The 27,989-nt window shown below is 45.1% G+C and overlaps 1 protein-coding gene across 13 annotated transcripts in view; it reads right to left on the reverse strand.

The window, feature by feature from the left end:
* Window positions 1-27,989, reverse strand: part of LOC110505197 (ecto-NOX disulfide-thiol exchanger 2) — a 316,865-nt gene that overhangs the window by 53,152 nt on the left and 235,724 nt on the right. For 12 of the 13 annotated variants that reach the window (XR_016491735.1, XR_016491736.1, XR_016491737.1 and 9 more), the window contains 4 exons: window positions 23,400-23,558; window positions 17,341-17,547; window positions 13,993-14,226; window positions 9,652-9,864 (listed from right to left, as the gene is read on the reverse strand). Coding sequence is in view for 6 of the 13 variants with exons in the window: in XM_021584250.3 (XP_021439925.2) it covers window positions 9,652-9,864; window positions 13,993-14,226; window positions 17,341-17,547; window positions 23,400-23,558 (813 nt within the window). In the remaining 7 variants the exon portion in view is untranslated. Of the gene's footprint in view, window positions 1-9,651; window positions 9,865-10,609; window positions 10,667-13,992; window positions 14,227-17,340; window positions 17,548-23,399; window positions 23,559-27,989 lie in introns of those variants that run through there. The other variant, XM_090219979.1, reaches the window with a different exon arrangement.

Here is a 27,989-nt window from a genome sequence, read left to right on the forward strand (position 1 = left end):
AGATAGAAGGGCTGAGTGGTCATATCCCTGAGCCTGAGTAAGATGACAGCTTTGATTCAGGGCTGGTGTAAGACACGTGTCTGTTCATCACACCCTCATAATCACTCCTGTGATTGACAGCTGGGCCTGGTATTAACAACCAGCCTCAGATTAGTTACAAGAACACGCTCAGTGTGTGAACCCAGAGCAATGGAAAAAATTACTCAATAGGTGAAAATAGATTAAGCTAGAGATTGTGAGACTGTACTAATTGTCATAACACTTTTCGTTTCTCATAATTAAATGTGTGTGAGTGTAGTGTATATGTGTATGGTTGAGTGTGTGTGTGTCAGAATGACCCATTTACTCACCTGTTGATATAATGCAGCATAGTCACAGATTGTCCAGACAGAGTACTCACACAAGACATAGTTCAATAAATGTTCAACAACTCATAATATACAATATTAAAGAACTGGTCAGCTTTCCATTCTGTGAAGTCCAATGTGGAAGCATGAACACGCCCACAGTTTTACCACAGCTTTACATCGGAACAGGTCATGTTAAAGGGTTTCTCTTTTTGCCAAAGGGGTCTTTATGATCTAAGGGGGGAGTAAATAGGGCCACCACAGTTGTGGCCTTGACAGGGAGGGAGGTAGAGAGGGAAGAAATGGTGGAGTGAGAGGTACGTGTCTAGATCAGTAGTGGCTTCTCAGAATCCTTCATTTGATGGAAGAGATTGATGGGGAAGGAAGGGGAGAGCAAAGTATAGGTTGTAGCCTCGCCTTTTATGGGTGTGTGTGTCTGAGTCCGAGAGATAGCTGATGGATAAGTGTATGTTCTTTGTTGTTATTTGTAGAACTCCAGCTAGATTTGTGCCAGCATTTCTAAATGAGGCCATTAACTATCTGTCAACCAGGTTTATCTTGTAGATGAAATATGCAGTGGCAAAAAGACAAACTAAAATCCACCAAACATGATGGACACAGATCCAAATCTAGCTGTGATCTTCAATAAAGATCATCCTGAGTGAAATACGAAGCAGGACTCTGGTCAAAAGCAGTGCACTATATAGGGAATAGGGTGCCATTTTGGACACATCCCCTGTTTGAATAACCTGCTTCAGAGCAGGCTTTTTAAAGAAACCATTCCATTCAAGGTGACAACAACCAAATGCCAAATGGAGGGATATGTGATATTGAATTATATTACATTTGGAAACAACATGTCTATGTATTCAAATGTGCAGCTGTGAGAAAGCCTGGTAAATATGGATGTGGCTTTGTTCACGGAACGACAGTGTATCCCTGCCTCCCAGGACACCAAAGTCTGTGTTGACATTTGTAAGGGTGAAACCGCAGACAATCTCCTGAATAGAAATACGTGTTTGTATGGATTATTGTGATGGAGGAGGGTGGACTTTAAAAGAGAACAAGAGAGAGACCCACGTTGTTCTTTCAGATACATCACTGTATAAAGAAAACCAATTATGTGCTCCATCTCAATGTCCATGCTAACACACTACTGTAGGTGGTGTATCACCAAAGACATCTGAACTCCTGCATGCTCTTAGCATTGGCAGTTGTGAATCAGGTCAGCTATACATTTTCCCTTTTGACCTTTTCAATCATCGATATGACTAATTTAATTGCTTCCATTTGTTTTCATGTAGAGAGGTGTTACTTACTTTGATTATATGGCTATGGGTTCCTTCAGATCAGCCGACCACTGGCTAACGCAGGCTAACGTCCACTAGAGGAGTTTGTGTCAGACTTCTGGGGGGGAGATTTCACTGGACTATTTCTACATGCAGCACTAGATTCTGTACTTGCGGGGCCAAAAAACAAACGTACCTTCTTTATCATCAAATAAACATTGCTCCTAAATACTAGTTTAACACACAAGAGGTATACAACAACATGCTTTTTTAAAGAATTTAGAGTGCATTGAGTGGCTACAGAGTTGGTGTTTCTTTGCTACGCATTTTATTATTTCTGATGATTGCTTTGTTTATATGTCTGTCTGTGATGATTGTTATGTCTATGTGATTATCATTATGTCTATCTGTGGCGATTGTGTTGATGTCAATCATACTCAAAAGCGAGAGCCATTGAAGCAGAGGTTTCATGAATCCTACAATAGAAAGAGTACTCAGTTCATAAGTTACTGTATGTGATATCAATATTTCACAGGCCCAATGACAGATCATCGCCATTCAATGATCACTCGAGTGCGTTCATATAGTCCTTGTGCGAGGTAGCTCCGCCCATCACAGGTCTCCTGCAACCTCAGACATGGATATCTCTAATCCCCCCCGGCAGGTATGGGAGTGTGTTATTGTTACGGTGCGTGAATGAGGACCCAAAAGCGAATCAACTTAAACAGAGCTTCTTTAATTACCAAACATAGGTAGGCTCAGATGGACCGGCAGATTCCGACAGGACAGGACAAGGTTACAGCAAACATGACGACAGTCTGGTTCAGGCATGAATGACACAAACAAACAAGAATCCGACAAGGACAGGAGCAGAAACAGAGAGAGATATAGGGACCTAATCAGAGGGAAAAAAGGGAACAGGTGGGGAACGAGGTGAATGGGTAGTTAGAGGAGACAAGGGACAGCTGGGGGAAAGCGGGGGAGAAAAGGTAACCTAACACGACCAGCAGAGGGAGACAGGGTGAAGGGAAAGGACAGAGACAAGACAACATGACAGTACATGACAGTACCCCCCCACTCACCGAGCGCCTCCTGGCGCACTCGAGGAGGAAACCTGGCGGCAACGGAGGAAATCATCAATCAGCGCACGGTCCAGCACGTCCCGAGAGGGAACCCAACTCCTCTCCTCAGGACCGTACCCCTCCCAGTCAACTAGGTACTGATGACCACGGCCCCGAGGACGCATGTCCAAGATTTTACGGACCCTGTAGATAGGTGCGCCCTCGACAAGGATGGGGGGGGGGGGGGGAAGACGAGCGGGGGCGCGAAGAACGGGCTTAACACAGGAGACATGGAAGACCGGGTGGACGCGACGAAGATATCGCGGAAGAAGAAGTCGCACTGCGACAGGATTAATGACCTGAGAGATACGGAATGGACCAATGAACCGCGGGGTCAACTTGCGAGAAGCCGTCTTAAGGGGAAGGTTCTGAGTGGAGAGCCAAACTCTCTGACCGCGACAATATCTAGGGCTCTTAGTTCTACGCTTATTAGCAGCTCTCACAGTCTGCGCCCTATAACGGCAAAGTGCAGACCTGACCCTCTTCCAGGTGCGCTCGCAACGTTGGACAAAAGCCTGAGCGGAGGGGACGCTGGACTCGGCGAACTGAGATGAGAACAACGGAGGCTGGTACCCGAGGCTACTCTGAAAAGGAGATAGCCCGGTCGCAGACGAAGGAAGCGAGTTGTGGGCGTATTCTGCCCAGGGGAGCTGTTCTGACCAAGACGCAGGGTTGCGAAAAGAAAGACTGCGTAAGATGCGACCAATAGTCTGATTGGCCCGTTCTGCTTGACCGTTAGACTGGGGGTGAAAGCCGGAAGAGAGACTGACGGAAGCCCCAATCAAACGGCAAAACTCCCTCCAAAATTGAGACGTGAATTGCGGACCTCTGTCCGAAACGACGTCTGACGGAAGGCCATGAATTCTGAAAACATTCTCGATGATGATTTGTGCCGTCTCTTTAGCAGAAGGAAGCTTAGCAAGGGGAATGAAATGAGCCGCCTTAGAGAACCTATCGACAACCGTAAGAATAACAGTCTTCCCCGCTGACGAAGGCAGTCCGGTGACAAAATCTAAGGCGATGTGAGACCACGGTCGAGAGGGAATAGGAAGCGGCCTGAGACGGCCGGCAGGAGGAGAGTTACCGGACTTAGTCTGCGCGCAGACCGAACAAGCAGCCACGAAACGACGCGTGTCATGCTCCCGGGTGGGCCACCAGAAACGCTGGCGAATGGAAGCAAGCGTACCCCGAACGCCAGGGTGGCCGGCTAACTTGGCAGAGTGAGCCCACTGAAGAACGGCCAGACGAGTAGGAACGGGAACGAAAAGAAGGTTCCTAGGACAAGCGCGCGGCGACGGAGTTTGAGTGAGTGCTTGCTTTACCTGCCTCTCAATTCCCCAGACAGTCAACCCGACAACACGCCCCTCAGGGAGAATCCCCTCGGGGTCAGTGGAGGCTACTGAAGAACTGAAGAGACGAGACAAAGCATCAGGCTTGGTGTTCTTAGAGCCCGGACGATAAGAAATCACGAACTCGAAACGAGCGAAAAACAGCGCCCAACGCGCCTGACGCGCATTAAGTCGTTTGGCAGAACGGATGTACTCAAGGTTCCTATGGTCAGTCCAAACGACAAAAGGAACGGTCGCCCCCTCCAACCACTGTCGACATTCGCCTAGGGCTAACCGGATGGCGAGCAGTTCGCGGTTACCCACATCATAGTTACGTTCCGACGGCGACAGGCGATGAGAAAAATACGCGCATGGGTGGACCTTGTCGTCAGAGAGGGAGCGCTGAGAAAGGATGGCTCCCACTCCCACCTCTGACGCGTCAACCTCGACAACGAACTGTCTAGAGACGTCAGGTGTAACAAGGATAGGAGCGGATGTAAAACGATTCTTGAGGAGATCAAAAGCTCCCTGGGCGGAAACGGACCACTTAAAGCACGTCTTGACAGAAGTAAGGGCTGTGAGAGGAGCTGCCACCTGACCGAAATTACGGATGAAACGACGATAGAAGTTTGCGAAGCCGAGAAAGCGCTGCAGCTCGACGCGTGACTTAGGGACGGGCCAATCAATGACAGCTTGGACCTTAGCGGGATCCATCTTAATGCCTTCAGCGGAAATAACAGAACCGAGAAATGTGACGGAGGAGGCATGAAAAGTGCACTTCTCAGCCTTCACAAAAAGACAATTCTCTAAAAGGCGCTGGAGGACACGTCGAACGTGCTGAACATGAATCTGGAGTGACGGTGAAAAAATCTGGATATCGTCAAGGTAAACGAAAACAAAGATGTTCAGCATGTCTCTCAGGACATCATTGACTAATGCCTGAAAGACAGCTGGAGCGTTAGCGAGGCCGAAAGGAAGAACCCGGTATTCAAAGTGCCCTAACGGAGTGTTAAACGCCGTCTTCCACTCGTCCCCCTCCCTGATGCGCACGAGATGGTAAGCGTTACGAAGGTCCAACTTAGTGAAAAACCTGGCTCCCTGCAGGATCTCGAAGGCTGAAGACATAAGAGGAAGCGGATAACGATTCTTCACTGTTATGTCATTCAGCCCTCGATAATCTATGCAGGGGCGCAGAGACCCGTCCTTCTTCTTGACAAAAAAAAACCCCGCTCCGGCGGGAGAGGAGGAGGGGACTATGGTACCGGCGTCAAGAGCTACAGACAAATAATCTTCGAGAGCCTTACGTTCGGGAGCCGACAGAGAGTATAGTCTACCCCGGGGGGGGGTGGTTCCCGGAAGGAGATCAATACTACAATCATACGACCGGTGTGGAGGAAGAGAGGTGGCCCTGGACCGACTGAACACCGTGCGCAGATCGTGATATTCCTCCGGCACCCCTGTCAAATCACCAGGCTCCTCCTGTGAAGAAGAGACAGAGGAAACAGGAGGGATAGCAGACATTAAACATTTCACATGACAAGAGACGTTCCAGGAGAGGATAGAATTACTAGACCAATTAATGGAAGGATTATGACAAACTAGCCAGGGATGGCCCAAAACAACAGGTGTAAAAGGTGAACGAAAAATTAAAAAAGAAATGGTTTCACTATGATTACCAGAAACAGTGAGGGTTAAAGGTAGCGTCTCACGCTGAATCCTGGGGAGAGGACTACCATCCAGGGCGAACAAGGCCGTGGGCTCCTTTAACTGTCTGAGAGGAATGTCATGTTCCCGAGCCCAGGTCTCGTCCATAAAACAGCCCTCCGCCCCAGAGTCTATTAAGGCACTGCAGGAAGCTGACGAACCGGTCCAGCGTAGATGGACCGACAAGGTAGTGCAGGATCTTGAAGGAGAGACAGGAGTAGTAGCGCTCACCAGTAGCCCTCCGCTTACTGACGAGCTCTGGCCTTTTACTGGACATGAAGTGACAAAATGACCAGCGGAACCGCAATAGAGACAGAGGCGGTTGGTGATTCTCCGTTCCCTCTCCTCAGTCGAGATGCGGATACCTCCCAGCTGCATGGGCTCAGCACCCGAGCCGGCAGAGGAAGATGGTAGTGATGCGGAGAGGGGGGCGACGGAGAGCGCGAGCTCCTTTCCACGAGCTCGGTGACGAAGATCAACCCGTCGCTCAATGCGAATAGCGAGTTCAATCAAGGAATCCACGCTGGAAGGAACCTCCCGGGAGAGAATCTCATCCTTTACCTCTGCGCGGAAACCCTCCAGAAGACGAGCGAGCAAGGCCGGCTCGTTCCAGCCACTGGAGACAGCAAGAGTGCGAAACTCAATAGAGTAGTCTGTTATGGATCGATTGCCTTGACATAGGGAAGACAGGGCCCTGGAAGCCTCCTCCCCAAAAACAGATCGATCAAAAACCCGTATCATCTCCTCCTTAAAGTCTTGATACTGGTTAGTACACTCAGCCCTTGCCTCCCAGATTGCCGTGCCCCACTCACGAGCCCGTCCAATAAGGAGAGATATGACGTAGGCGACACGAGCAGTGCTCCTGGAGTAAGTGTTGGGCTGGAGAGAAAACACAATATCACACTGGGTGAGGAACGAGCGGCATTCAGTGGGCTCCCCAGAGTAACACGGCGGGTTATTGATTCTGGGCTCCGGAGATTCGAAAGCCCTGGAAGTGGCCGGTGGATCGAGGCGGAGATGGTGAACCTGTTCTGTGAGGTTGGAGACTTGGGTGGCCAGGGTCTCAACGGCATGTCGAGCAGCAGACAATTCCTGCTTGTGTCTGCCTAGCATCGCTCCCTGGATCTCGACGGCTGAGTGGAGAGGATCCGAAGTCGCTGGGTCCATTCTTGGTCGGATTCTTCTGTTACGGTGCGTGAATGAGGACCCAAAAGCGAATCAACTTAAACAGAGCTTCTTTAATTACCAAACATAGGTAGGCTCAGATGGACCGGCAGATTCCGACAGGACAGGACAAGGTTACAGCAAACATGACGACAGTCTGGTTCAGGCATGAATGACACAAACAAACAAGAATCCGACAAGGACAGGAGCAGAAACAGAGAGAGATATAGGGACCTAATCAGAGGGAAAAAAGGGAACAGGTGGGGAACGAGGTGAATGGGTAGTTAGAGGAGACAAGGGACAGCTGGGGGAAAGCGGGGGAGAAAAGGTAACCTAACACGACCAGCAGAGGGAGACAGGGTGAAGGGAAAGGACAGAGACAAGACAACATGACAGTACATGACAGTTATATCCTTGGTTCTTAGTGTCACGCCTGTCACAGCTGTGGGATACAGAGAGACTGCCACAGAGAAGGTTAAAGCAGGTTTATAAAACTATGTCTGCTCCCTTTGGGATGTTGTCTATTGAAGCACAGGAGTTACAGCTGAACGGCTGAACGGCTGACAAACAAGTGTTACATCTGTAGACTACCAACATGTCCCAGGGTAGTCCCGCCTCAAGCTTAATGAGTTCCCTAGTTGGCGCTCAGAATGATAATGATACCAGAGGTGTGGGCTCGAGTCACATGACTTGGACTCGCGTCAGACTCAAGTCACAAATATGATGACTTGGACTCGACTTTGACTTTAACACCAATGACTCATGACTTAACTTGGACTTGAGCCTTCTGACTCGATACCCTCCCCAAGCCCAAATATTAAAAACGATGCTATTAAAAAAAATGTGCAGCGCATCAACTCTTCATTTAAAGGATTAAAGTTGGAATCGGACAGCAGCCAATCAAATTGTGCAAGCTGAGAAAAAGTTGTGCGTGGCAGTGCAGAGGAATGTTGGCGGCTGAATTCAGATTGAGCCCTTGGAAAGATGATATAAAGACAATGCTGTATCAACAAAAAAAATGGATTGGAACTTGCAAAACATGCGGGAAGAAAATTGCAGACTGAGGCGCAACAATTTCCAACTTTGTTCGACATTTGAAGCTGCACAAAGAACTGTAAGTCGTGGCTAATATAGCCAACAGCTATAAATTTTATTACTTTACTAGTGTATCATGTAGGCTAGCGTAAAGTTAAATCAATGAGCCTCCACACAGTCAGTCAGCGCGGGAACATGATCATTGCACCCAAGACTGAGCTACAACTAGCTAGGCAGTTGGTAGCCTAAATCCTGCCTGACGTTCCTAAAACTAGGTTGGGCAATTGTGTACAAGCCTACATCGCCCGATTGCGCCCCCATAGCGACCCTCGATAGTCGATCACATTTGCACACACTGTATTATTGACTATATGTTTGTTTATTCCATGTGTAACTCTGTGTTGTTGTATGTGTCGGACTGCTTTGCTTTATCTTGGCCAGGTCACAGTTGTAAATGAGAACTTGTTCTTAACTGGCCTACCTGGTTAAATAAAGGTGAAAAAATAGCATATTATGACTTGTTTAGGACTCAAAAAAACTCAAAGTTAAAGACTTGAGTCTTGACTTGATACTTGACGGTCTTGACTTGAGTGACTTGGTCCCACCTCTGGATGATACTATATGAATTTGCTCTGGCTGACCCAGGTACTGGTACTACCTGAATGTCTCTGGCTGACCCAGGTACTGGTACTATCTGAATGTCTCTGGCTGACCCAGGTACTGGTACTACCTGAATGTCTCTGGCTGACCCAGGTACTGGTACTACCTGAATGTCTCTGGCTGACCCAGATACTGGAATTATCTGAATGTCTCTGGCTGACCCAGATACTGGTATTATCTGAATGTCTCTGGCTGACCCAGGTACTGGTAATATCTGAATGTCTTTGGCTGACCCAGGTACTGGTAATATCTGAATGTTTCTGGCTGACCCAGGTACTGGTACTACCTGAATGTCTGACTGACCCAGGAACTATCTGAATGTCTCAGGCTGACCTGGGAAGTCTAATGGTTCTGACTGACCCAGGGTCAGCTCTACAGGAGTCGACAGTGAGATTAGCACCTAAAAGCCTCATTAGTGAATCTGCCATTCAGCTGCTCTCCTCAGACAGAGGTGTTCGAGGTGTCAATCACTAGGAGATGGAGAGATGGAGGGACAGAGAGAGAAAGAGAGAGTGAGGGAGAGGGAAGCTGGGAGAAAGACAATAAAGATGGAGAGAGAGATTGGGAGATGGAGCTAGAGAGATGGCCACTCTGGGTTTAATGATGATGTGCTAAGAAAGATAGCTAACAGCTACCTAAATAACCTGTTCAGTGTTATTGCTGCCATCACTGGCCTTTAGCAGCCAAACTGCTCCTTCAAAGAGTATTCCCATAAAGGGGTTCTTCTGAAGTGTTCTGTTTGTGCCCTGCTGTGTGTGTGTTTTCAGAAAATACCATTTCTGTTTAATGTCCCGAGTATTTGTCATGTATGGAGCACTCACCTGTAATAATAGGACAAGTGAACTTGTGACATGAAAATCACTTGAGTATGGGGAACTTTTACAGGGACAATGTTGACGTTGCCTCAAGAGAACGGTGGTGGTTTGATGTTGACCCTGATGTGAGACATGGTTCTCTTTCCCTCTGTATGTGGGTGTGTGATGTCAGTCTAGTGTGTACTCACATTGTGCCAGAATGCCAGATAGAGCACTCTTGAACTTGTCCTTGGCTTCCTCCATCTCCTTCTCGTGCGTGGCCTTTTGACACATCAGCTGGCGGATGTGGCTGTTGGACGACTGGATCATGGAATAGAAGTTGTTGGCGTTACGACGGTTCACCTCGCCGCGTTCCACCCACGTCAGCAGCACGCGCACCGCCTCTGCAAACGCTGCCTCATCTGAGGAGAGGATAGGGTTATTAAAGTCAAACTTGAGGTTAGGGTCAGTAGCTAGATTTGTTAGGGGTCAAAAAAATATGTAATGTTAGGGTTAGGGGTAAGAATCCATTTGTGGTTTGAAACATAGAATTCAGAATTAGAACATGAATTTCCGCATTAAATAACAAATAATTCAGTAGGATGGTTTGAAAGTTATTATGTCCTATGTATCAAGGCCTGATAGTGAACTGAGAAGAGAGGCGCCACAGAGAGAGCAGAGAAGCAGGAAGTCACAGTGTTTGCAGACCAAACCATTTCCGTGGAGACAGTTCATTAGAGAAAAAAAGTGTATTAATTCATCCCAAAGCTGATAGCAGGAGAGGAGAGGAACGGAGGAGAGAATAGGGAAGGAGGGGAGACAGGAGAGGAGAAAGAGTAGGAGAAAGAATAGTGATATCTTTAATGAAATCCCTCAAATTCATTCTAAATGGCACCACCGCTTCTGGCTTTTCTCCAGTATTGCTCTGAATGTGAACTAGAGGGCAGTGAATGAATGGAATAAATATAATGTTTCAAATGCCTTTGTATGAACAACAGTGGCTGTTTTGCATTATTCATTTTTGGGTCGTAGACTGATAAGGTGATGTCAAGAGACAAGAGTGTTATTGATTTTCATTGTTAATGACACTCAGTGGTGTAATGGAGGGTATACGCCGGAATACACCGTATACTCACTTTGTTTTCAGTGGGAATTGCATATACTCACATTTGAATCCCCACGATGCGTATCAAAGTAGCGTACTGGAGGTATATGCCGTATCATTTAATAAGGCTGATGGAACAGAACATAATGTTTAGCTTAAAATGTCGATAAACTATTATTTCTTCACATTTTAAGCGCTGCAATGCGCACACAGCGGTAGGCCTACGCTCAAATGCTACAAAATGGAAATCATGGGTTGTTAATATGACTAGGATAATGTAGGTATCAATACTAGTCAATCACTGACAATGACCAGGGCCCATAGATTATTCATATTTGGACTGAATGAGTGTTTAACTGTGAGGCTGTGGCTGCTAGACAAAGAAAGTTTGAAAACCAATAGAACAGGAAAGCGCAAATGAGAAAGTCTTTATAAAATAATTGCCTCCGCGTTTCTATGGTGGGATTTTGGCTACAGGCTACTTTGAAGCAAGGTCAGACATTCCTCATAATATGAAGTAAAAAGTCCAGGTTTCAAACAATTAAGGAACAAGAAAAAAATTGTGACGCTAATGACAGGCCTAAACGTCTTCTGGTAAATGGAAAGGCTTTCCCAAAAATGAAATGTTAACTAGCTAAAAATGAACCGATACCTACCTGGCAGACCGATATCATGATTATTTGCGTCAATCCAGTGGGCATTTGTTTTTGCAAACGCTACAGAAACACTGCTAACCAAGCAACAGTGTTAGGTGCCTGCTCAGATGAATTGAAAATGCTAATTTTCCCAGGCCTCCTGATGTGGTTTAAGCATGGTTGTGGGCTTAGAACATACAATTGTTGTTTTTCTATGAATAAAGTATGACTTGAGAGTGAAAACTAATTTGATTTGTTGAACATCTGAAACCTGTGAATGTCGTACTCAGTTGACAGTCTAGTAGGCCTACTTGCACAGTGCAGCTTGGGCTGGCCTGACTGTGAAAGATCAATATGGGATTGATCATTTCATGTCATCTAGAGTGTAAGATCTTAATTTGATCACTCTTCTGTTTCTGCGTATAGCCATTTCTCCAGGGACCACTAATGACACTGGTTGCTCATTACATTATATTTGGTTAGTGCTTATTGGTTTCCTAATAAATCCTCTAACTCGACACAAGGAGGGGAAGAGAGGGTATGAGAGAAAATACAAATCACTCACTCGCTCTCTAACACACACATACTAACACAGATTGAGCAGCTGGAAGCCTTTTCAGTTGATTTAAGATGAAGCCCACAGAAGCCTCCCCCGCACACACGAACCCCCTCCCCACACACACATACATCCATTACTGCTTTTGATATTGAATCAAGGTGTCAGAAATGAATGTGTCATAACTAGAACTCGCTGAGGTGTTACTCTATATTATAGAATGATTTAGATTTCCAGGCCCTCGACAGTCACTAGTCCTTCCTGGTAACTACAGTTCCATTATTAATACACATTCTCAGTAGGTATCAATACTAGTCAATCACTGACAATGACCAGGGCCCATAGATTATTCATATTTGGACTGAATGAGTGTTTAACTGTGAGGCTGTGGCATCTGATGAACATAATTATCATTTTCAATGTCATACAATGCATCTACACATCTAGGGAGCTAAGAGGCTTATCAAAATAACACACTTTGACGAGGTCCCTAAGAGTCAATGCACAAATACAGTAAGAGAAGCGGGATGTGTTGAAGAGATGTGTAGATACTAGAGATCGACCGATTAATCGAAATTTACGATTAATTAGGGCCGAAATCGGTATTTTTGGGCACCGATTTGCCGATTTTTTAAATTATAATATATATTTTAAATTTTTTAAATTGATTTTATTTAACTAGGCAAGTCAGTTAAGAACACATTCTTATTTTCAGTGACGGCCTAGGAACGGTGGGTTAACTGCCTTGTTCAGGGGCAGAAAGACAGATTTTCACCTTGTCAGCTCGGGGGATCCAATCTTGCAGTTAACTTGTCCAACGCAATAACGACCTGATTCTCTCTCGTTGCACTCCACAAGGAGCCTGCCTGTTACGCGAATGCAGTAAGCCAAGGTAAGTTGCTAGCTAGCTTATAAAAAACAATCAATCATAATCACTAGTTAACTAGTGATATTACTAGATATTATCTAGCGTGTCCTGCGTTGCATATAATCTGACTGAGCATACAAGCATACAAGTATCTAAGTATCTGACTGAGTGGTGGAAGGCAGAAGCATTCATTCAAACAGCACTTTCGTGCGTTTTGCCAGCAGCTCTTCGTTGTGGGTCAAGCATTGCGCTGTTTATGACTTCAAGCCTATCAACTCCCGAGATGAGGCTGGTGTAACCGAAGTGAAATGGCTAGCTAGTTAGCGCGCGCTAATAGGGTTTCAAACGTCACTCGCTCTGAGCCTTCTAGTAGTTGTTCCCCTTGCTCTGCATGGGGTAACGCTGCTTCGATGGTGGCTGTTGTCGTTGTGTTGCTGGTTCGAGCCCAGGGAGGAGCGAGGAGAGGGACGGAAGCTATACTGTTACACTGGCAATACTAAAGTGCCTATAAGAACATCCAATAGTCAAAGGTTAATGAAATACAAATGGAATAGAGGGAAATAGTCCTATAATTCCTATAATAACTGCAACCTAAAACTACTTACCACCAGAAACCACCAGCTTTCATATGTTCTCATGTTCTGAGCAAGGAGCGTAAACGTTAGCTTACTTACATAGCACACATTGCACTTTTACTTTCTTCTCCAACACTTTGTTTTTGCGTTATTTAAACCAAATTGAACATGTTTCATTATTTATTTGGCTAAATTGATTTTATTGATGTATTATATTAAGTTAAAATAAGTGTTCATTCAGTATTGTTGTAATTGTCATTATTACAAACACATTTTTTTTTTAATCGTCCGATTAATCGGTATCAGCTTTTTTGGTCCTCCAATAATCGGTATCGGCGCTGAAAAATCATAATCGGTCGACCTCTAGTAGATACTAAAACTTCCGGCTGCTGCCTGGCTGTCATAAATGTTCACATCTAGCAGCTCAACTGAAAGTAGAGAAGCCACATTCATTAAATCTGCAGTTAAAATGTTACTGCTCTCTCTGTGAAACAGTCAATGGAGAACATGTCAAGGTGTTTGGGCTAAGACAGCAGCGAGGCTAACGGTTTTGCTAACCTCATCACTACCGGTAATTCACAAAACATAATGCTGACTTACTTTCCACTGGAATCCTCACATTCGGACATCTTTAAGTAGTACAAGTTGTGGGAGGGGATATTTTTGTACTACAGAAGATTACAGTAGCGGGGAAGCCTATGCTTTCCTTTCGCCATCTTTAAGTCTATAAATACATACGCACAAACGCATGCATAAACACATCAATCAAACACATTAAAGGCATACTCTTCGATAAGTCGTGGAGCCCCACCTTTAATCTTGTCTCCCAGCTGACTACACTCGTGGTCTGAGTAATGGACGATGAGTGGAGGAGAGGGGGGTCTGAAACGGTCCTCCTCCATTCTCCTGCGGTGCCTCTCCTCTCTGGCAAACATGCGCTGACGACACTCCCACTCATACAGGTCATCTCTGGCTTGGGCAAAATCCACATGGAGCCGCCCTGTGTCCTTTTTATCTGTACTGGAGCCCAGACGCATACGGTAGCCTGGGGAAGAGGGGGGAGCGAGAGCAAAGGGGGAGGGAGGAGGGGAGAGAGTTAGAACCAGGTGGTAACATCACGGTGACATTTCACTCTGTTAATCGAACAGGTACAGGGCAGTAGAATGCGGGAAATACACACACCACTTTCTGTCAGCCACCTGCATCTCTATCTTGATGCCTGACATCCTCTATTTGGGTTAAAACGATCTGTCCATCCACCTGTCTCTCCATCCCTCTGAGGCTCTCTCCCTATTTTTAATCTGTTTCATCCTCTGTCACAGCTGCATCCCAGCTAAAGTAGATTTTCTGGGTTGGAGTAGGAAACGACTCTGCTCTCTCTATACTAATTTATAGAGGAGACCTTAAGAGAGACTAATTGCTCCTCTAGTGACATGGTAGAAATTGCTAATTGCTCCTCTTTCCTTTTCTCCTCTCATATTTCTTTACTATCTCTACTCTCTTTCTGGTGTCTCTCCCGCTCTCTCATTCTGTTGCTCCCACTCTCTGTTTCTCTCTCTCCAGTCTCTGCCAAAAGGGAGAAATTAGCGTGGGCTTCCAGTTTACTTCTGCCTCTGCGTTTTGTGGGGCTGTGATATATGTCCTTCAGTTTGCATACAGAGAGAGATTTAATACGTGGCTGGAGTCTAGTACAGTGCCTTGCGAAAGAATTCGGCCCCCTTGAACTTTGCGACCTTTTGCCACATTTCAGGCTTCAAACATAAAGATATAAAACTGTATTTTTTTGTGAAGAATCAACAACAAGTGGGACACAATCATGAAGTGGAATGACATTTATTGGATATTTCAAACTTTTTTAACGAATCAAAAACTGAAAAATTGGGCGTGCAAAATTATTCAGCCCCTTTAAGTTAATACTTTGTAGCGCCACCTTTTGCTGCGATTACAGCTGTAAGTCGCTTGGGGTATGTCTCTATCAGTTTTGCACATCGAGAGACTGAAATTTTTTCCCATTCCTCCTTGCAAAACAGCTCGAGCTCAGTGAGTTTGGATGGAGAGCATTTGTGAACAGCAGTTTTCAGTTCTTTCCACAGATTCTCGATTGGATTCAGGTCTGGACTTTGACTTGGCCATTCTAACACCTGGATATGTTTATTTTTGAACCATTCCATTGTAGATTTTGCATTATGTTTTGGATCATTGTCTTGTTGGAAGACAAATCTCCGTCCCAGTCTCAGGTCTTTTGCAGACTCCATCAGGTTTTCTTCCAGAATGGTCCTGTATTTGGCTCCATCCATCTTCCCATCAATTTTAACCATCTTCCCTGTCCCTGCTGAAGAAAAGCAGGCCCAAACCATGATGCTGCCACCACCATGTTTGACAGTGGGGATGGTGTGTTCAGCTGTGTTGCTTTTACACCAAACATAACGTTTTGCATTGTTGCCAAAAAGTTCAATTTTGGTTTCATCTGACCAGAGCACCTTCTTCCACATGTTTGGTGTGTCTCCCAGGTGGCTTGTGGCAAACTTTAAACGACACTTTTTATGTATATCTTTAAGAAATGGCTTTCTTCTTGCCACTCTTCCATAAAGGCCAGATTTGTGCAATATACGACTGATTGTTGTCCTATGGACAGAGTCTCCCACCTCAGCTGTAGATCTCTGCAGTTCATCCAGAGTGATCATGGGCCTCTTGGCTGCATCTCTGATCAGTCTTCTCCTTGTATGAGCTGAAAGTTTAGAGGGACGGCCAGGTCTTGGTAGATTTGCAGTGGTCTGATAATCTTTTTGTATCCAAATCCAGCTTTAAACTTCTTCACAACAGTATCTCGGACCTGCCTGGTGTGTTCCTTGTTCTTCATGATGCTCTCTGCGCTTTTAACGGACCTCTGAGACTATCACAGTGCAGGTGCATTTATACGGAGACTTGATTACACACAGGTGGATTGTATTTATCATCATTAGTCATTTAGGTCAACAATGGATCATTCAGAGATCCTCACTGAACTTCTGGAGAGAGTTTGCTGCACTGAAAGTAAAGGGGCTGAATAATTTTGCCCGCCCAATTTTTCAGTTTTTAATTTGTTAAAAAAGTTTGAAATATCCAATAAATGTCGTTCCACTTCATGATTGTGTCCCACTTGTTGTTGATTCTTCACAAAAAAATACAGTTTTATATCTTTATGTTTGAAGCCTGAAATGTGGCAAAAGGTCGCAAAGTTCAAGGGGGCCGAATACTTTCGCAAGGCACTGTAGCTTTAGAAAAGAGAGATATTTAAGATATGGCTGGAGTCTAGTAGCTTTAGAAAAGAGAGAGATTTAAGATGTGGCTGGAGTCTAGTAGCTTTAGAAAAGAGCGATTTAAGATGTGGCTGGAGTCTAGTAGCTTTAGAAAAGAGAGCGATTTAAGATGTGGCTGGAGTCTAGTAGCTTTAGAAAAGAGAGCGATTTAAGATGTGTCTGGAGTCTAGTAGCTTTAGAAAAGAGAGAAATTTAAGATGTGTCTGGAGTCTAGTAGCTTTAGAAAAGAGAGAGATTTAAGATGTGGCTGGAATCTAGTAGCTTTAGAAAAGAGAGCGATTTAAGATGTGTCTGGAGTCTAGTAGCTTTAGAAAAGAGAGAGATTTAAGATGTGGCTGGAGTCTAGTAGCTTTAGAAAAGAGAGAGATTTAAGATGTGGCTGGAGTCTAGTAGCTTTAAAAAAGAGAGAGATTTAAGATGTGGCTGGAGTCTAGTAGCTTTAGAAAAGAGAGAGATTTAAGATGTGGCTGGAGTCTAGTAGCTTTAGAAAAGAGAGAGATTTAAGATGTGGCTGGAATCTAGTAGCTGGAAAAAGGAGATAAGATAACAAAACACCCTCTGGTGTCACATGACTAATGGGACTGGTACTGGTGATTCATTTCCTCCATTCAGAACTCTATTTATTTAACTACACATCTGCTATTGTCACCTCAATAGTAAGGGTATCGAAGACATTTATTCCACTACACCTCTAGTTTTCTTCTCATTGACCTGCATAGTGATGGTCTGAGTCAAGAGAGGGAACATTTATTCCACAACACCTCTAGTCGTTTTCTCATTGACCAGCATAGTTAAGGTCTCTGACTGGAAACAGGTTGCATTTATTTCATGATGTTTAATAGGAAACATAGGAAGCGTACCAGACAAGAAGAGGGCTCTGTCTACAGTGAACTCTTCAGTGAATCTGATGTGGCAGAAGTTCTTCTTGCTCTTGCGGATGGCGATGATGTCACCACACTGGCCAAACACCTCCACGATGAGTGCCTCGGTGGCATTCTCTGGCAGACCGCCCACAAACACCGTTTTACAACCTGGAGGGCGCTCCCTCATGGCCGGAGAGGGAAGGTCTGTAGATGAGAAGAGAGAGTCATCAAAACAGAGAACTAACTGTAAACTTGGAAACAAAGAATGATAATAAAGTATTAATTGGACCTGAGTTTTTTTAAACATTTATTTTATTTCATCTTTATTTAACCAGGTAGGACAGTTGAGAACAAGTTCTCATTTACAAATTCGACATGGCCAAGATAAAGCAAAGCAGTGCGACAAAAACAACATTGAGTTACACATGGGATAAACAAGCGTACAGTCAATAACACAATAGAAAAATCTGTATACATTGTGTGCAAATGAAGGAAGGAGGTACGGCAATAAATAGGCCCATAGTGGCAAAGTAATTACAATTTAGCAATTTACACTGGAGTGATATATGTCCAGATGAGGATGTGCAAGTAGAAATACTGGTGTGCAAAAGAGTAGAAAAACTAAAACAAATATGGGGATGAGGTAGGTAGTTGGTTGGATGGGCTATTTACAGATGGGCTGTGTACAGCTGCAGCGATCGGTAAGCTGCTCTGACAGCTGACGCTTAAAAGAAATCCCGCTACGCTCCCCAACGAACCATCAAACAGGCAAAGCATCAATACAGCATCAATAAGATCAAATGCTACTACCCCGGCTCTGACGCTTGTCAAATGTGGCAGGGCTTGCAAACTATCACAGATTACAAAGGGAAACCAAGTCACACACTGCCAGACGAGCTAAATACCTTCAATGCTCACTTCGAGGCAAGCAACACGCGTGAGAGCACCAGCTGTTCTGGGCGACTGCATGATCACGCTCTTCATAGCAGATATGAGTAAGACCTTTAAACAAGTTAACATTCACAAGGCTGCAGGGCCAGACATATTCCCAGGATGCATACTCAGGGCATGCGCTGACCAGCTGGCAAGTGTCTTCACTGACATTTTCAACCTCTCCCTGACCCAGTCTGTAATAACTACATGTTTCAAGCAGACCACCAAGGTAACCTGTCTAAATGATTATCGCCACGTAGCACTCACATCTGTAGCCATGAAATGCTTTGAAAGGCTGGTCATTGCTCACATCAACACCATCATCCCAGACACCCTGGACCACCCCAACAGATCCACAGATGACGCAATCTCTATTGCACTCCACACTGCCCTTTCCCACATGGACAAAAGGGACACCTACATGAGAATGCTATTCATTGACTACAGCTTAGAGTTCAACACCATAGCTAAATGATGAGCTTCGGGGGTACTAAGGTTCCTGGGACCTAACCTCTCCCTCTGCAACTGGATCCTGGACTTCCTGACGGACCGCCCCCAGGCGGTGAGAGTAGGCAACAACACATCTGCAACACTGACCCTCAACATGGGGGCCCCTAAGGGGTGTATGCTTAATCCCCTCATGTACTCCCTGTTCACCCACGACTGTGTGGTCGCACACGACTCCAACACCTACCACACGATGGTGGTAGGCATGATCACCGGCAGCAATGAAACAGCCTTTACGGAGGTGTGGTGCAAGGACAACAACCTCTTACTCAAAGGAAGACAAAGGAGCTGATCGTGGACTACAATTAACAGAGAGCCAAGCACACCCCCCATTTATATCGATGGGGCTATAGTGGAGCGGGTCGAGAGCTTCAAGTTCCTCGATGGCCACATCATTATCACGGTCCAAACACACCAACACAGTTGTGATGAGGGCATAACAATGCCTCTGAAAATATGTGGCACGGGCCCTCAGATCCTCAAAAAGTAATACAGCTGCACCATCAAGAGCATCTTGACAGGCTGCATCACCGCTTGGTATGGTAACTGCTTGGCATCCGACTGCAAGGTAGTGCATACTGCCCAGTACATCACTGGGGCCGAGCTTCCTGCCATTCTGGACCTTTATACCAGGCGATGTCAGAGGAAGGCCAACAAATTTGTCAAAGACTCCAGCCACAGACTGTTCTCTCTGCTACCGCACGGCAAGCAATACCAACACACCAAGTTTGGAACCAACAGGACCCTGAACAGCTTCTACACCAAAGTCATAAGACTTCAAAACAAGACTACTAAATAGGAAATCAAATTGCTACCTGCATTGATCCTTTTTGGGGATTCTACCCACACATACTTACATCCCAAAACACACACTAAATATGCCAACACACAAATGCATACTGACGCGGCACACACACTGCTGCTAGTCACTATACCCCTACCTATACAGTTGTAGTCAGAAGTTTACATACACCTTAGACAAATACATTTAACTCAGATTTTCACAATTCCTGACATTTAATCCCAGTAAAAATTCCCTGTTTTAGGTCAGTTGGGTTCACCACTTAATTTCAAGAATGTGAAATGTCAGAATAATAGTAGAGAGAATTATTTATTTCAGCTTTAATTTCTTTCATCACATTCCTAGTGGGTCAGAAGTTTACACACTCAATTTTATTTGGTAGCATTGCCTTTAAATTGTTTCACTTGTGTCAAACGTTTCGGGTAGCCTTCCACAAGCTTCCCACAATAAGTTGGGTGAATTCTGGCCCATTCCTCCAGACAGAGCTGGTGTAACTGAGTCAGGTTTGTAGGCCTCCATGCTCGCACATGCTTTTTCAGCTTTTAAACTTTTCTATAGGATTGATGCCAGGACTTTGTGATGGCCACTCCAATACCTTGACTTTGTTTGCCCTTTTGCCACAACTTTGGAAGTCGGCTTGGGGTCATTGTCCATTTGGAAGACCCATTTGTGACCAAACTTTAACTTCCTGACTGATGTCTTGAGATGTTGCTTCAATTATATTGACACAATTCCCCCCCCCCCCTCATGATGCCATCTATTTTGTGAAGTGCACCAGTCCCTCCTGTAGCAAAGCACCCCCACAAGATGATGCTGCCACCCCCGTGCTTCACAGTTGGGATGGTGGTCTTCAGCCTGCAAAGCTTCCCCCTTTTTCCTCCAAACATAACAATGGTCATTATGGCCAAACAGTTCTATTTTTGTTTCATCAGACTAGAGGACATTTCTTCAAAAAGTACAATCTTTGTCCGCATGTGCAGTTGCAAACCATAGTCTGGCTTTTTTATGGCGGTTTTGGAGCAGTGTCTTCTTCCTTGCTGAGCGGCCATTCAGGTTATGTCGATATAGGACTTGTTTTACTGTGGATATAGATTATTTTGTACCCGTTTCCTCCAGCATCTTAACAAGGTCCATTGCTGTTGTTCTGGGGTTGATTTGCACTTTTCGCTCCAAAGTACATTCATCTCTAGGAAACAGAATGCGTCTCCTTCCTGAGCGATATGACGGCTATGTGGTCCCATGGTGTTTATACTTGCGTACTATTGTTTGTACAGATGAGCGTGGCACCTTCAGACATTTGGAAATTGCTCCCAAGGATGAACCAGACTTGTGGAGGTCTACAATTTTTTTTATGAGGTTTTGGCTGATTTTCTTTTGATTTTCCCATGATGTCAAGCAAAGAGGCACTGAGTTTGAAGGTCAGGCTTGAAATACATCCCCAGGTGCACCTCCAATTGACTCAAATTATGTCAATTAGCCTATCAGAATCTTCTAAAGCCATGACATCATTTTATGGAATTTTCCAAGCTGTTTATTAAAGGCACAGTCAACTTAGTGTATGTAAACTTCAGACCCATTGGAATTGTGATACAGTGAATGATAAGTGAAATAATCTGTCTGAAAACAATTGTTGGAAAAATTACTTAGGACATCTACTCTGTGCATGACACAACTGACTTGCCAAAACTATAGTTTGTTAACAAGACATTAGTGGAGTGGTTGAAAACCCTGTTTTAATGACTCCAACCTAAGTGTATGTAAACTTCCGACTTCATCTGTATATAAAATAAAACTGCTGCACGAAAATGTGCATATGAAAACCGTAACTGGCACACAGATCGGTATAAATGGTCAAATAGATTGGCATTCCACATGAGAAAGGTTGCCAACTCCTCCTGTAGCCTATTACCGGCAACTTCAGGAGAGTAATGGCAAAAATGGTGGGGTCAGGCTAAGGTTTCTTTCTTTCTCTAGATCTCTGGCTCCCTCTTGAGTTATTTGTGTCTTATTTCATCAAACAGTAAGCGTAAAGCATCAGACAAGCTCAATGCATATTGTTGATTTTATAAAACACATGGTGTGTCTATATACAGGTATATACGACTTTCGGTCGACCAAGATTTGTTTTATTCGGAGACAGCCCTAGTCTGTCTCTACAAGGTATTTGTATTAACGTAACAAGATTCAATGGTTGAGACATAAACTGAACAAGTTCCACAGACACTGTGACTAACAGAAATGGAATAATGTGTCCCTGAACAAAGGGGGGTAAAAATCAAAAGTAACAGTCAGTATCTGGTGTGGCCACCAGCTGCATTAAGTACTGCAGTGCATCTCCTCCTCATGGACTGCACCAGATTTGCCAGTTCTTGCTTTGAGATCTTCCACCAAGCCACCTGCAAGTTCCCGGACATTTCTGGAGGGAAAGTTTCTAGCCCTCGCCCTCCGATACAATAGGTCCCAGACGTGCTCAATGGGATTGAGATCCGGGCTCTTCGCTGGCCATGGCATGACATGACATTCCTGTCTTGCATGAAATCACGCACAGAACTAGCAGTATGGCTGGTGGCATTGTCATGCTGGAGGTTCATGTCAGGATGAGCCTGCAGGAAGGGTACCACATGAGGGAGGAGGATGTCTTCCCAATAACGCACAGCATTGAGATTGCCTGCAATGACAACAAGCTCAATCCGATGATGCTGTGACACACCGCCCCAGACCATGACGGACCCTCCACCTCCAAATCGATCCCCCTTCAGAGTACAGGCCTCGATGTAACGCTCATTCCTTCGATGATAATCGGAACTCGACTTGTCAGCACTTTTTGACAGTCCTGTCTGGTCCAGCGACGGTGGCGACGTTGTTGCCGGTGATGTCTGGTGAGGACCTGCCTTACAACAGGCCTACTAGCCCTCAGTCCAGCCTCTCTCAGCCCATTGTGGACAGTCTGAGCACTGATGGAGGGATTGTGCGTTCCTGGTGTAACTCAGGCAGTTGTTGTTGCCATACTGTACCTGTCACGCATGTGTGACGTTTGGATGTACCGATCCTGTGCAGGTGTTGTTACACGTGGTCTGCCACTGCGAGAACGATCAGCTGTCCGTCCTGTCTCCCTGTAGCGCTGTCTTAGGCGTCTCACAGTACGGACATTGCAATTTATTGTCCTGGCCACATCTGTAGTCCTTATGCCTCCTTGCAGCATGCATAAAGCACATTCACGCAGATGAGCAGGGACCATGGGCACTTTTTTAGAGTCAGTAGAAAGGCCTCTTTAGTGTCCTAAGTTTTCATAACTGTGACCTTAATTGCCAACCATCTGTAAGCTGTCTTAACAGCCGTTCCACAGGTGCATGTTCATTAATTGTTTATGGTTCATTGAACAAGCATGGGAAATAGTGTTTAAACCCTTTACAATGAAGATCTGTGAAGTTATTTGGATTTTTACAAATTATTTGAAAAAGGGACATTTCTTTTTTTGCTGAGTTCAGTAAGCATATTATGTCTTAATTAAAGGGGAAGTTGAGTCATTTACAACTTAATGTCAGATGGTTTCTCACCCTAAAAGTAGTCTATGGGCCAGGAGAAACTGGAATGCATGGTTCGGTTTTCTTTAAACAGCCACTACAAACTTCAGCTAATTTTAGCCGCCACTGGCTAAAAACCAATGGGAGTGATATTTGTAAAGTTAATTATTTGATTTGATATTATCTAAAGGTGATTTGGCCACAAAATTAACATTGCTTGGTTGTCCCAATCACTTCCATAGATTTGTAGCGTGTTGCGGCTAAAGTTAAAAAGAGGGAAATAGACTTACGTGGGTTGGGGGGGAAGAGGGTACAGCTTTGGCAGTGGATGATCTCCTTGACGATGGGCAGATCTTGGGGAAGGGGGGGCGGGGGTACGTAACCAAGGCCAGGCATCATGGGGTTCATGGGAGCGATGCCCGTCATCATGCCAAGGCCTGAGTCGAAATCTGAAGGAGATGCACACACACATGAAAATCTCAATGTGGGATGAACCTGTGGAAATTTGTGTTTTTCTATGTGTGTTATTCCATTCTCATGTTTCATGTGACATTATACATTTCTCCTTGAGCACTTTGTGGAGGTTCTGTCAACACTGGGGAAACACAAACAGTTTATAAATAACTGAATCCATGCTCTCATGAATAAAAGAACATTCAGACATCCTGCATATTTAAAGTGGAGCTACGGCTACATGAGATTCTACTGACTGCTGATTGGCTGACCTTTAATGTTCTGTCTGTAGAGAGAGCGAGATGGATCGAAGAACCAGCCTTCCTTCACAGGTAGGGGACTATTGATTTAGACTGCAGCTGGATACACTCTGCACGCACAGAAACACTAGCTATGTATCTGCAGAGGGTTTTAGTGTGTGTGTGTGTGTGTGTGTGTGTGTGTGTGTGTGTGTGTGTGTGTGTGTGTGTGTGTGTGTGTGTGTGTGTGTGTGTGATGGACCACAATGTGAGGCCTGACTGTGACAAAACTGAAAAGAGTATAACAAAGTACCGCTTTTTAACCTCTATGTAAATTATGTTTAAATCCCACTTTGTGAGAGAGACAAGGACGCTTTTCAATAATTTCAGCTTTTTATGTGTGAGTGAGGAAGGTATAAATGAGGATGAAGGATGAGGAAGAGAGGGGGTCACAAGCCAGACATGTAGCTGGACCAATCAGAGGAGAAGACAGTAACCGGAAGTCTAGGTCTGCTTAATCCCTCTCTGTGGCCGTTATTGATGACCTCATATCTTATATTCATGCCCGGGTGATGACTTCCCCAGACCAGCGACGCAGAGGAGAGGTGAAGTGATGGCAGGAGTAGAAATAAAGGAGGGAGCAGTACAGCAGACTCTGTGTCTGCTGAATACCAAGGCCAGTCTCAGTGGCAGCTCTGGTCTCCGGGCTGGCTGAGAGGCCCACAGAGGAGCTCTCTGGTGGGTCTCAGAGAGGAGTGGAAGTGGTCCTTTTCTGAATGATGCAGTGAGGCCCACTGCAGAGCTCTGGCAGGTGTGAGCTGATTCATAACTGCCCCTTAGTACCCTGACACTGAGGAAATGGGAACAGTGCTGAAGAAAACACTCCCAGCTGGCACACTCATACACCCATTCTGAGCACAGAGAAGATCTGGTTTGATCAAGACAAAGCTGTTTCCATTTCGCTGCTGCCTTCTCCTTATTCCTTCCAGTGTGTGTGTGCATGCATACGTGCGTGCGTGCATGTGGTGTGTGTGTGTGTGTGTGTGTGTGTGTCCAATTCCATTGAGAGCCAGAGGACAGATGCATGCAGTAGAGCTGTTCTTCTCAGGGATATTCAGCTACAGTAGCTACAGTGGGATTCTCTGTACAGACAGAACAATGGAGACTCAACCCCCGGATTCAAGTTTCACATCTTTCAACATCTTCGGTTGAAAACACCCACACACTAACAAAAACACTATCGTCAGTGTGAAACAGGCCTCTTTCAGTCAGAGGTAAAACTCTGTAGAGACACAGAGAGCAGGGATCTCCTCTTGAACAGAAACATCAGTGGAGAACTTTATTCTCTCCACCCACACAAGGTCTCTCTCGCCATCTCTCTTCCCTCTCCCTCCATCTTTATGTCTCTTCATCTCTCCTCTTCTCTCTCTTTCACGCAAGCACAGTCGCCAACACACACATCCCTCCATGTTAAACAATCGACTTCCAAGAGGTTTGTTCAGGTCATTACATTTCATGCTGCCCGTCAATCAAAAGCAGCCAGAAGAAAAAATGTGGCATTTGACTAGAGATACCTCCTGGCCATCCAACACATCACATTAGTCCTCCCTTTATCCTTCTCCTCTCCCCCCTTCCTCCCCCTATTTTACAGGGTAAACCACCCCTCCAGCAGAGTAGGTACTGGGTGGAGGGAGGAAGGAATGCAATGAGGCATGCTGGGTAATAGTTTCTGATGAGGAGAGCAGGTCGGAGCACCTAGAATACGAACAGAGGCTCCAGTCTTAATGTGCTGCCAGACATCATCTCTACTTAACATAATGTATCTCTTTAAATCACTATCATAGAGGATCTTTCAATCTCCTCCACACTTTTGAAACAGATATCCCTCTATCTTCATCTCTGCCAAAGATCTGACTCTCTCGTAGTCCTCTCCAGCCTGAATGCGCAGCATACTTCTGTACCTCTGTCAGAAAACTAGCCTACTTCTTTCAGCCTATGAATTTGCAGCTACAGATCTCACTCTCTGTGTCTCTATCAGTCCTCGTTCTGCCAACAGCACTGGCTGCACACCTTGGAACCACTTACAGCTCCTTAACACTAAGTCAGCAGTTACGGAGACACAGGGGGCCAAGAGTAAAATGAAATTGGAAGGGTTTTCTTTATCTTAGTTATTTATTCAGGTAAATAAATGTTTAAGCCAGGAACACAAGAAGCTCCTTATATCCACTGCTTCTACTAGTATAATATGAATAGTTCATATACAGTGCCTTGCGAAAGTATTCGGCCCCCTTGAACTTTGCGACCTTTTGCCACATTTCAGGCTTCAAACATAAAGATATAAAACTGTATTTTTTTGTGAAGAATCAACAACAAGTGGGACACAATCATGAAGTGGAACGACATTTATTGGATATTTCAAACTTTTTTAACAAATCAAAAACTGAAAAATTGGGCGTGCAAAATTATTCAGCCCCCTTAAGTTAATACTTTGTAGCGCCACCTTTTGCTGCGATTACAGCTGTAAGTCGCTTGGGGTATGTCTCTATCAGTTTTGCACATCGAGAGACTGAATTTTTTTTCCCATTCCTCCTTGCAAAACAGTAAAATACAGTTTTATATCTTTATGTTTGAAGCCTGAAATGTGGCAAAAGGTCGCAAAGTTCAAGGGGGCCAAATACATTCGCAAGGCACTGTATATTATCAGATACAAACCTATGAGACCAAAACATTTGCTTGCTAATTTCACTGTCTGCTGCTTCTATTAGTTAGTATATTGTATAAATAGTTAAAAAGGGGACGACAGTAAGACTATACACCCAGTGTGTGTGTGTGTGTGTGTTAGAAGGGGGCAGTGACTGTTGAGGATATAACCGAACTGTATGAGTCCCCAGGGAACCCTCCCTAGAGCCTGTTTATGTGTTCAGAGGGGTGTGTTTGTCAGGCTAAATCAATTCAGAGAAGAGTGTGTGGGTGTGTATGAGTGTGTGTGTTGCAGACTAAATGCTTCCCTGTGGGTGTTTAACATGCATCAGGCTTGACAACTAGCTTGGTCTGTCCACACATCTTCCTCATACACAGTAGTGTGTCTGGAGAACTCACAACTCTAATCAAAATCCAAACAAACAAATCAATGACATCATCGCTGTGAATATAGAACATCAAGTCTTATATTGCAGCGATTCTGCAGTTGGAAAGACAACAAGTCCTTTGAGTGGGGTCTCTACGGAAGCCTGGTCCCTATAAGCCAGCATGCTCTCTCCTGTAAAGACTAGAAGAGGCCCTAACACAATTATTTCCACAAGGCAAGCTATGTCCCCAAAAGGCACAATGTCCCCACAGTGGAGGGTTTACGGTACCATGTGCCCACAAGGCACCATGTCCCCATAGTGGAGTTTCAACAGTAGCCTGTCCCCGCAACGTACCATGCCCCCATAGTGGAGTCTCTACAGTAGCCTGTCCCCGCAACGTACTATGCCCCCATAGTGGAGTCTCTACAGTAGCCTGTCCCCGCAACGTACTATGCCCCCATAGTGGAGTCTCTACAGTAGCCTGTCCCCGCAACGTGCCATGCCCCCATATTGGAGTCTCTACAGTAGCCTGTCCCCGCAACGTGCCATGCCCCCATAGTGGAGTCTCTACAGTACCCCGGCCTCATAAAACAACATATCCTCACAGCGGAACCTCTTCAGTACCACGTCCGTCCCCGCACAGCATTTCATTTCTGTAAGTTGAGTGAGCCTGATCTTCCAATAGCTATTCTGAATACAAAAACATAAACACAACATACAACAATTTCAAAGATTTTACTGAGTTACAATTCATATAAGGAAATCAGTCAATTGAAATAAATTCATCAGGCCCTAATCTATGGATTTCAGATGACTGGGCAGGGGCGCAGGCCCACCCACTTGGGAGTCAGGTCCACCCACTGGAGAGCCAGGTCCAGCCAATCAGAATTCATTTTTCCCCCACAAAGGGGCTTTATAACAGACATAAATATTCCTGAGCACGCCACTCCTCATCCGATCTTGCAGGTGAAGAAGCTGGATGTGGAGGTCCTGGGCTGGCTTGGTGACACATGGTCTGCGGTTGTGAGGCCGGTTGGATGTACTGCCGAATTCTCTAAAAATGACGTTGGAGGCGGCTTATGGTAGATAAATTAACTTTAAATTCTCTGACAACAGCTCT

The sequence above is a fragment of the Oncorhynchus mykiss genome, chromosome 25 (genome assembly GCF_057628025.1).
Source record: "Oncorhynchus mykiss isolate SJ-2025 chromosome 25, ASM5762802v1, whole genome shotgun sequence".
Lineage (NCBI taxonomy): Eukaryota > Metazoa > Chordata > Actinopteri > Salmoniformes > Salmonidae > Oncorhynchus > Oncorhynchus mykiss.